The sequence below is a fragment of the Vicia villosa genome, linkage group LG2 (assembly GCF_029867415.1).
Source record: "Vicia villosa cultivar HV-30 ecotype Madison, WI linkage group LG2, Vvil1.0, whole genome shotgun sequence".
NCBI lineage: Eukaryota > Viridiplantae > Streptophyta > Magnoliopsida > Fabales > Fabaceae > Vicia > Vicia villosa.
In genome coordinates this window covers 98,786,776-98,798,568 of record NC_081181.1, presented here as the reverse complement: position 1 = coordinate 98,798,568, position 11,793 = coordinate 98,786,776, and the positions used below count along the sequence as shown (strand labels likewise).

The following is an 11,793-nucleotide window of genomic DNA, read 5'->3' as shown; positions in this document are numbered from 1 at the left end:
TGAAGGTGATTATCCAAGCCTTGCAAATTTTATTCTTCTTCTCCAACAATTCGAATTCTTGAACATGCAATACTTGACAACTCACTCCTTCTACTTCCTTTCCTTGACCCCCTACCCCCTCGCTCTTCTCCACTCTCTATCCTTTCTTAATTTTCTTGTTTTGAAGTAAGAAAATGAAGGAAAAACGAGCTTTCTCTTAGGGTGTATTTGAGAGTTTTGAAGGAAGGGCGCAGAAAAAATAGAAGGATTGAATGAAATGAATTGAAGGATTTTGGTTGGAAGAGTTTTTAAGGGTTTACTTTAATTTATAAAACCAAAAAACCCATAATTTGAGGAAACTCAAAATTTATATGGAATGAGGGTTTTGGAGGGCTTACATAAATTTCTCAAATATCTTTTATGTTGTTATAGTATTGTGAAAAATAAAAATATAGTAATGATAAACACTCTTTTATCATTCTATACAAAATCATTTTTCCTATATTTTTTAAAAATCATTTTCTGAAGCCATCCCTTCTCCTCCCCTCCAAACTCCCAAACAAAGCCTAAAGGTTTTAAAATATATATACTTTTCCTTGGATATTAATCAATTTACTTTGCTATTAACTTCAATTTCGTAATCATGCCACTAGCAACTAATAAACTTGATAGATTTGAATAATTGTGTATTATGAAACTTACAAATAATACCACAGGCAAGCATATAAACCAATCCAAGTTTTATATATCCATTGAAAAGTAATCAGCTAACAACAAGTTTAACACACTTCTATAATCATTTTGAAAATACGGTAGTTTTGCAAATATCATAAAGTAGTTTTTGAAATTCAAGGGCTTTTCTCAAAGCTAACTATATTCTCCTTTGGTGGACATTTCTCTTCATACTTTTGGTCCTAAAATATACACAACAAAAACTACTTTAAAACAATTTTCTTAAGAAAATTTATACAATAGGTTATCATGTCATGTTTCTACTTACTACTATATGCAGTTCTTTATTTGGTTTCAGAAGCTGATGCTTCTCCAGTGTCATCATTTGAATCACTGCATCAATTGTACATAATTAATAAAAAAATCAACTTTAAACATGTTGAATTAATCAATTTATATTAATGTATTTTGATTATACCTTGTACTTGGTGTTGGCAAAAAATACTCATATTTTTCCATACTGCGCAAAATCTGCAATCGGATTATATATTCTTTGCATATATGTCTTGTGAAATGGTAAGGCTCATAGATTTCTTCTTCGTATTCATTTTCTCTCTTAATGTTTCATGCAACAAAAAAAATAGGTAACACTTATCATCAAAATTTAAATTCAAAAGGATACTAGTTTTATGTTAAATCAAAGTTGAAAATAAATATATATATATAATTGAAATCAAAAGGATGCAATGACATACAAAATTCTGAGCATAGTATGAACTTGATATTTTTTCCTTCTTGCTTGAGCTTTTACCCTTATTTATTGAACTATCTTCCATCTTCCTTTTAGAAGTGGATCCATCTCTAACTTCTTCCATTTCAGTTTTATTGCTACAATCATACATATTTCATCATAAATTAATATAAATAATGATATATTTAAAAAATACTATTATGGATAAATAGGTATGCATCCAATATCTATGGATGGATATGCTTATATATTTTACTATACCTGGAGGATTCTACTAGTTGAATCTCGTATGTCTTATCCTTTTTTACCAAATGGTTCAAAATATCATCATGATCCAAATACTCCATGCGATTATCATTTTTGTATACAACCTAAATATACAAATAATTAATGTTAATTAATAATGAGATAATATATAATTAGTAAAATATCATATGAAATAAAGTTAGAAATGATGATACTGTAGCAAGGTTAAGAGATCATACTTCAAACAATTTGGCGAAAGTCATGTAGGTGGTAACAGTTCCAAAAGATTTAACTCCTTCAAATTCTTTGTAGATGTTGCGCCCTATAAATTTGCTAGGCTCTATCATAGCCTTCTTTTCTTTATCGATGTCATACCCCTTTATATTGACTTCTTTTAAATTCTTTTCTTCTTTTGTTAAGTTGTACTCGTTTGAATTGACTTCGTTTGGATTCTTCTTTTCTTCAGCTATAGCATACTCATTTGGGTTAATTTCTTTTGAAATCTGAACACACAAAAAAGGCATAAAAATATAAGATTTCTTACAAATAATTTGAAATTATTATACTAAAGATTTCTTGCTAGCACATTAAATATTTGTGTATAGCTTAGACCTAACCTTTATTTTTCTATCAATGTCTTTGGTTTTTTCACTTGGAGTAATATCTTGGCCAACTCCAATTGAAACAAAACCATCTTCATCTACGAATTAAATCAAATTTATAAATTGAAGAATTAATTATATATAGATATACACCAAATGATAACCTTAAGTCACTTCGTATAATTGAATGTATGAGTTTGTATATATACACACTCATACATTAATCATAAATAATACATTTTTAACAAATGATAACCTTAAGTTAGTTTGTTGTGAATCCAATGCCAATAACAAAGTATAAAATAAGGGAAGAATAAAGAACAAGGAAGAAGAAGAACACAAGAATTGGTTATAACTGCTATTCTTTTACTTTCTCTTAGAAAACAAGATTACAAGTTTACAAGAATAACAATTAACCTCTCTCACCCTAAATTAGGATTTGCTGCGTACAATGATGAGAGACTAGTATGCTATAATAAAACCTAACATACTAACTAATGGGCTTTCTCCACCAGGCCCATTACACAAACCAACTTAATAAACAAGCTAACTTAACAAATTAGGTTTAAACACTAAAACCTAATTTAACATGCTAACAACCCTAGCATCTTCGACACAAGCATGTGAACAACCTTTGACTTTATGCTTAATCTTGTCGAACCAAGAAGCTACCTTTCGATCATACTAGAGTTCGATCCAATATCTCACTAATCTCCACCTTGGACCTAACTCTACAACGTCAAGAGAACAAACTAGCTTTCTTCATGCGGCTTTATCAACTGCATACAGTGGAAAAACTTGCAACTTGACAATGTCTTTGTGATCATATCAGCAGCATTGTCCTCAGTCGAAACCTTCAGGACTTGGACTTCTCCATGCTGGATTACTCCTCTGACGAAATGCAGCCTCACATCAATGTGCTTAGTTCGCTCATGATAGGCCGAGTTCTTCGACATGTGTATTGCACTTTGACTATCACATTTAACAGTGATACCTTTACCTTGAAGTTTCAGCTCGTTAGCAAAACCTTCAAGCCACAATGCTTCTTTCACAACTTCAGTTAGGGAAATATACTCCGCTTCAGTGGTTGATAGAGCAACAACCTTCTGAAGTGTTGCTTTCCAACTAATTGTTGTGCCAAACATGGTGAAGACATATCCAGAAATAGATTTTCTGGAATCCATACAACCTGCATAATCAGAGTCGACATATCCTTTGATTACAGCTTTACTATTTTCACCCAAGGTTCCACCATAAATTAGGACTCTGTTTAGAGACCCATTTATGTACCTTAAAATCCACTTCAATGTTTTCCAGTGAGCCTTTCCAGGATTCGCCATGTACTTGCTTACAAGACTTACTGCATATGCTATGTCAGGTCTAGTACATACCATAGCATACATCAATGAACCAGCTATATTAGAATATGGGATTCTGTTCATATAGGCTCTTTCGACATCAGTACTGGGACACTGATAAATACTTAGCTTGAATTGAGGGTTTGTCGGAGTGACAACTGGCTTCGAATTTGACATACCAAACCTTTCAAGAATATTTCGTAGATATGCCTCTTGAGATAAGCATAACTTCGACTTCTTTCTATCTCTTTGAATGTCAATTCCAAGAATCCTGGAAGCAGCTCCCAGATCCTTCATATCAAACTACTTATTAAGTTCAGCCTTCACCCTCTTTACAACTTTGATGTTGTTGCTTGTTATGAGAATATCATCCACATAAAGGAACAAAATAACAAATGAATTACCAGGTCAAAATCTGAATTAAGCATAGTGGTCGAACTGACTTCTAATGAAACTTATGCGGGCCATGAACTTGTCGAATCTCCTATTCCACTGTCGAGGAGATTGTGTCAGCCCGTATAAAGATCTCTCTAGCTTGCACACACAATCTTCCTTCCCCTTATCGACATACCCTTCAGGTTGCCTCATCAGGATCGTTTCATCTAGATCACCATACAAGGAAGCAGTCTTCACATCCATCTAATCAAATTCTAGGTCGAACTGTGCCACCATGGCAAGCAACATTCGAATGGACCTATGCTTCACAATAGGAGAAAACACATCATTGAAGTCGACACCTTCTTTCTGAGTGAAACCCTTGCAACTAACCTTGCTTTGTATCTTTTCGACGTTACTCCTTCAATTTCTTCCTTAACTTCAAAAATCCATTTACATTTGACTAACCTTGCCCCAGCAGGTTTCTTGATCAGTTCCCAAGTGTGATTAACATGAAGAGATTTCATCTCATCATTCATGGCCTTCAGCCATTCAGTCTTATTTCGAATCCTCATAACTTCCTTATAATCTCTAGGTTCTTTGTCTAGAACCTCACTTGCAGAGATTAAGGCATAAGCTATAAGATATGCATACCCAAGTCTCTGAGGTGGCTTGATGACTCTTCTCGACCTATCTCTCGACAATAGGTAGTCATCGATAGTTTCCTCAACTTCCTCAACATCTTCTGCTTCTTCTTCGACTTCATCTAGAATATGCAATTCAGAATCAACCTGCTCCACCTCAACAGAAATCTCTTTATGTTCCAACTCTTCTGCACTCCGACCATCATCATCACCGGTTTTCTTGAAAGCCATCTCAGCTTCATTGAAAACTACATCTCGACTGGTGATACACCTCCTGTGACCTAGTTCTAGGCATCATAGCCTATAAGCTTTGACTCCTTCAGGGTATCCCAAGAACATGCATTTAAGAGCTCTAGGTTCGACCTTGTCTTCTATAATGTGAGCATAGGCTACGCAGCCAAAAACTCTCAGTTTGTCGAGATCTGGTGGATGTCCCGACCAAACTTCTTCAGGTGTCTTAATATCTAACGCTATTGGAGGACATCTGTTTATCAGATATGTTGTTGTCGAAACAGCCTCAGCCCAAAACACCTTCTTTAATCCAGCACTAGTCAACATGCATCTGACTCTCTCCAAAATAGTTCGATTAAACCTTTCAACCAAACTATTTTGTTGTGGAGTACCTGCAGTAGTTTTATGCGTTGCAATACCAGAGGCACTATAAAAATTGTCGAACGCCTCATTGTAAAATTCAAGGCCATTATTGGTTCTTAACCTCTTGACCTTCCTGCCAGTATGATTTTCGACCAGAGTCTTCCAAATTTTGAAATTCTCAAAAGTTTCATCCTTAGTTTTCTGGATGAATACCCATAACTTCCTGGAATAATCATCAACTATGGATAGAAAATATCTTGCTCCTGAATGTGATGGAAACCTTGCAGGCCCCCAAAGATGAGCATGGATGTAATCAAGGGATCCATGTGTTCTTTGTTTGTCTTTGTTGAACTTCACTCTGCAAGATTTTCCAAGTACACTGGGTTCACAAAACTTCAGCTTTTCGACTTTGTCTCCACCAAGTAGATTTTGTTTCCCTAATTCGACTAGACCCCTTTCACTGACATGGCCCAATCTCATGTGCCAGATTTCTGTCTTCGACAATGGTTTCGTGGATGCAACATTTGTCGAACCACTTACAACTTTAGCCTCAAGGGTATACAAGCCTTGTTTCTTCACGCCTCTCATGACTTCCTTCGACCCCTTCATGACTCTTAGAATACTTTTCTCTCCTTGGAAAACATATCTTTTCTTGCCGAATTCACCAAGAGAAAGCTGATTTCTCTTCAAATCAAGAACATACCTGACTTCAGTTAACAACTTTATTGACTCATCATGGAGCTTGATTCTCACAGATCCAACACCTGCAATCTTGTAAGCTTTATTGTTTCCCAGCAGTACTGATCCACCATCTTGATCACATAATTCCTCGAACAAATCTTTGTTTGGAGTCATGTGCCAAGTGCCACCTGAATCCATAATCCAGTCCTTCCTAGAGTCATTGCTCGAAACCATAAGGACATCAGATGATTCGAAATCATCTTGAACAATGGCTGCATTACCATTATCTTTACCTCCATGATCTTTCAGGCGTTCAGGGCACACCTTTCTTGTGTGACCCTCCTTCTTGCAATGATAGCATCGACTGCCTGATGCTTCGCCGCTATAAGACTTCGACTGGCTTTTGCCCTTCTTATTGTCAAACTTGCGATCCTTTCAAAAGAATTTCCCTTGACAGCCAAACCTTCACCAACAGTCGAAGATTTATGCTCCTTTCGTTCGTTCAAGTCCTTAGAATACAGGGCTGATTAAACTTCTTCAAAGGTCAGGGACTCCCTTCCATACAAGAGAGTTTCTTTGAAGTGAGCATGTGATTGAGGCAAAGCGCATAATAGTAACAACCCTTGATCTTCATCATCGATCTTCATAATAATATTTTCAAGATCAAGAATCAGCTTGTTGAACATATCCAACTGCTCAGCCAACACTTTGTCTTAAATCATCTTGAATGAATACCAAGCTTGCTTCAGGTAGAGTCGATTTACCAGCGATTTGGTCATGTACAAACTTTCAAGTTTCACCCATAACCCTGATGCCGTCGTCTCCTTTGATACCTGCCGGAGAACCTTATCACCAAGGCTCAACAAAATTGCGTTGTGTGCTTTCTCGATCATAATCGTCTTCTCCGCTGCCGTTAATTCAGCATTCATGGCTGTCTCTCCCTTCAACGCCTCCAAGCAACCCTGCTGAACCAGTAGGGATTTCATATTCAAGCGCCACAAACCGAAATCATTCACTCCTGTGAACTTTTCAATCTCATACTTTATTAAAGGCATATTCTCCACGCTCACCGCACTAATTTGTTGTGAATCCAATGCCAATAACAAAGTATAAAACAAGGGAAGAATAAAGAATAAGGAAGAAGAAGAAGAACACAAGAATTGGTTATAACTGCTATTCTTTTACTTTCTCTTAGAAAACAAGATTACAAGAATAACAAATAACCTCTCTCGCCCTAAATTAGGATTTGTTGCGTACAATGATAAGAGACTAGTATGCTATAATAAAACCTAACATACTAACTAATGGGCTTTTTCCACCAGACTCATTATACAAGCCAACTTAATAAACAAGCTAACTTAACAAATTAGGGTTTAAACACTAAAACCTAATTTAACATGCTAACAACCCTAGCATCTTTGACACAAGCATGTGAACAACCTTCGACTTCATGCTTAATCTTGTCGAACCAAGAAACTACCATTCGACCATACTATAGTTCGATCCAATATCTCACATAATTCATATAATTTGAAAGAGATAGTAATATTTATAGAATACAAAATAAAAAGAAGTCGAGAAATCAAATTATTTCAACACGGCTTAATAAACTGTAGCAACTACCTTCCATCTTCCTTAAGTTTAGATTGACTTCTTTAAAATTCTTTTCTTCTTCAGTTATGTCGTACTCGTTTGAATTGACATCATTTGAATTCTTCTTTCCTTTAACTATAGCATACTCATTTGGATTAATTTCTTTTGAAATCTGAACACACAAAAAAAAAAGCATAAAAATATAAGATTTCTTATAAATAATTTGAAATTATTATACTAAAGATTTCTTGCGAGCACACTAAATATTTATGTATAGCTTAGATTTAACCTTTATTTCTCTATCAATGTCTTTAATTTTTTCACTTGGACGAATGTCTTGGCCAACTCCAATTGAAACAGAACCATCTTCATCTACGAATTAAATCAAATTTATAAATTAGAAGAATTAATTTTATAAATTAGAATAATTAATTATATATAAATATAGTAGTATTTATAGAATACTAAGTAAAAAAGTCGAGAAATTAAATTATTTCAACTTGACTTAATAGAATGTAGCAACTACATAAATTTTTCAATATTTTAATTATAATTTTAGATTTGGTGAATTTAGATGAATAAACTTACATCAAGATAGTGATTCTGTGTGATTAACTAAAGTAAGAACTTTATAAGACAAAATGAGTTTTATTGTTCATCAAAATTTAGATTTGTTGTGTGGAAATTATCCAAAACAAATTCTTTTATTTTGATTAAAAAATTTAATGATACGATGATCTAATACAATAGATCAATATCGATCATTCCATATTTCATTTGATTTCTCTATTTTATTTATCATCCCATGATAAAAAATCAAATCAAATCAATAAAATTTTAATTTAATTTTTAGGACAAATATTCACTGTTTAATTGAAAATAAGAACCATGCCAACAAATTAAAATTATGAAATCTTAAAACAAGTAACGAAATTCATAAACTATAAATTTAATAAAATTGTATGAATCAGACATAAATATTATATATGTTGAATGAAACAAATTACGTATTTACCTGTGATGGAAAACTTTTGAGTACTATCATTGTCCTCCATCTTGAAGTGAAACTTTTCAAATCCCTAAGCAAATTCCATCCAAAAATCACAAAAATCAAATGGATTATTTTGAAAGTTAGAAGATGAAGAAGTAGCCAAACAATAAATCTACAAAATTAATTAAAAGAAATATGCTATTAAGATTAAATCAAGCAATACCTCTTGACACCCTTAAGAATTGAGAGAGGAATTTTACTCTCACAAAAATGAACTTTCAAAGAAAAAATGTTTGTAACCCTAATTTCTCTAATTTTATGAGTTTTATTGACATTAGATAGACATGCTATCTCTCTCTAGAATGTTCCCCAATAAAATTTGAATTTTATAAAAAAATTTCTACAATAGTTTTTTTGACAAATGTAAATTTACCAAAAAATATATTAATTTTATAATCAAAACAAATAAAATAATCGTATATATAGTAATGAATTATTATTTTTTTCACAAAAAATATTACCAATAATATAGTGTATATATCCATTGCACATGTGACCTGAATTTGCCTTAAATCAAACCATTAAGCTTATCCACACGGAGTAGTCTAGAGTTATATTTTGGATGAACTTTATTAGTGTTCTATGCTAAGAAAGCAAAATATAAAAAAAAAAAAATAGTATATAACCAATGTTAAAGTAAAAAATATACAATATTAAATTATATTTTTTTTATGGTTAAGGCTCAACCTCTATTTTTCCAAAGGACTTTGAAGTAATATCATTGACAACTTTAGCTAGAACATCAACTATAAATGAAATAAATTTTGGAATTTTTTTTTAATAAGCAATTGATTATAAGAACTCGTACTAGGGGTGCAACCCTTACAAACAGAACGAACTAAGCGGAATTAAAACAATTCAAAGGAACTTTGTACCATTCATAAAAACTACATGACCGGAGCGGATTAGAAGACCTCAACCAACTCCAAGAATGAAACATCACATTAAAACACACCTTATCAAAACTATACTCAACCTTATCAAAAGTCATGGCATTTCTCATGATCCAAAGGCTCCAAACCGTAGCGATCCAAATCGAATTAATCTTCCTCCTATTGTTGTCTTTTTTCACCTTCTCTTGATATCCGCCAAAGTCCAAAAATTCTACAAACGAAAAAGGAATATCAACGTCCAACCACGTGTAAATACGCCTCCAAATTGACGAAGAAACCGAACACGAGAGGAATATGTGAGACGGGGATTCCAAGGGAGACTTGCAAAACTCACAACAAAAATTAACGAAGGCGTCAAGGATTCCTCTTCTACTCAAGGCATCTTTAGTTGGGATTCTATTAATACACAATCTCCACATAAATATTTGAACTTTACTAGGGATGAACTCTTTCCAAATCACCTTCAGATTGCTCAAAATAGGGGGAGACCAGGCAACCTCTTTGTTTGTCTCCATTAATTTGGCTACACTTGCAACCGAGAATCCTTCAACGTTAGGCATCCACGAAAAACTGTCTTTCCCATCCTTTATCAACCTGACCGAACTGATGGTGTCCAAAAACAACTGCCATTTCCCCACAATATCGTTGTTGTCCACGATACTGGGAGTCAAAAACTCAGAAATAACCATTCTGTCCACGAGCCAAACATGAGAGGATTCCTCCCAGCCAACCAGATCTGCCACCGAATGCAGAGGATTAGCGGCTGCAGCGAAGATAGCTGGGAACTGGGTAGCTAGAGTAGTGTTAAAACCTGTCCAAGAGCAAAACCAGAAAGACACGTTATTTCCAGAACTAACGCTACTGTGCACACACCCCATCATACCTCCTCCTCCCAAATTATCCAAGGAATCGATGCTAATGACATCCCTCCACCAAAGAGAGTCCTTAGCTCCAATAGCCCACCCCCCATTGACCATCATCTTCACTTTCGGAACACCGTATCTCATTGCCAAGAAGTCATGCCATAAAGCTTTGTCTTCCGTGAGGATCCTCCATTTCCATTTGAGAAGTAAGGCTTTATTCACCTCCTCCACATCTCTCACCCCTAAACCTCCTTTCTCTTTCGATTTGCAAACCGTATGTCAATCCACCCAATGCACACATTTATTCTTCACATTACCACACCAAAGAAAATTGCTAAAGATGCTACGAATCTCTTTAATCACCATACCCGGAGCCTTGTAAAAAGATAAAGTAAAAGATGGTATAGCATTGAGCAGCGAATTGAGAAGAGTCACTCTTCCCCCGATGGAGATGTTTTTCCCTTTCCACATAGAAAGCCTACTTCTCAAATTATTCAAAACTCTCACCCAAGAACTCTTCCTCCTATGATTCGCCCCTACCATAATACTAAGGAACAAGAACGGGATGTCACTTTTTAAGCACGAAAGAAAGGTGGTAGCTGTATTCATAAAACAGTCGCCAATATTCAAACCGCACACATTACTTTTCGCGAAGTTGATCTTCAGCCCCGAAACAAGCTCGAATCCTCTCAATAAGACCTTCAAATTCCATAAATTATCAAAGGAAGGCTCCCCTATGATAATGGTATCGTCGGAAAATTGAAGGATATCAATCCTACCACTATCTCCATACTTGAAAGGCTTGAACTCTCCTAATTCCACCAACCTCGAAACTGTAACACCCTTCTAAACCCCGCGGAAATTAACATTAAAATCAGAGTAAAACATGAAGAAGAGTATTACAACGCCAACAAAATAAACAATATTCATGTCATGCCATAAAGGAACGATAAACCAAAAACTATTCAGGTAGCATGTTAACACAGCGGAATATTCTTAACAACTGAATAATCAAACATCTGGAGTCGAAGACTCGTAATTCAACCATAAACCATAAACAAAACAGAAGTCTATCAGCCAATTCTAAAATAACGTTCCCGGTGTTACACGACCAGAGCATGACACAGACCCAACTGACTCTAACGAACTACTTGACGAGCTAATCCTCACCAAGTACACAAGCTACTCCTCAATCTGAAAAATAACAACAGTAAGGGTGAGTTTCATTCGCATTAACAAATGTTATAGGTATATAAACAATACAACTTCATCCATACATTATTCACCCAAATCAATTATATTCAGATAATATAGTAACATTCGTCAATTACAGTCATTCATACTAAAATACACACAAATTATAACATTGGACAACTTCCATTCATGTTACAATTATACACAACAACCTAATGCAATGCAACTAAATGCATGTGGTACCAAACATGGGATAACCCATCTCACCGATCCACCACCATAAAGATTCGGCTACTT

The 11,793-nt window shown here is 34.6% G+C and overlaps 1 protein-coding gene across 1 annotated transcript; it reads right to left on the bottom strand.

The window, feature by feature from the left end:
* Nucleotides 1-754: 754 nt before the first annotated feature.
* Nucleotides 755-8,831, bottom strand: LOC131646506 (uncharacterized). Its single transcript, XM_058916531.1, has 11 exons — nucleotides 8,710-8,831; nucleotides 8,511-8,574; nucleotides 7,785-7,867; nucleotides 7,526-7,667; nucleotides 2,266-2,348; nucleotides 1,888-2,151; nucleotides 1,664-1,773; nucleotides 1,407-1,539; nucleotides 1,130-1,266; nucleotides 980-1,044; nucleotides 755-893 (listed from the first exon to the last, which is right to left on the bottom strand). Exons 2-10 carry the CDS (start codon nucleotides 8,548-8,550, stop codon nucleotides 996-998), a joined length of 1,041 nt encoding a protein of 346 aa, XP_058772514.1. The 5' UTR covers nucleotides 8,551-8,574; nucleotides 8,710-8,831; the 3' UTR covers nucleotides 755-893; nucleotides 980-995.
* Between the last annotated feature and the right edge of the window lie 2,962 nt (nucleotides 8,832-11,793).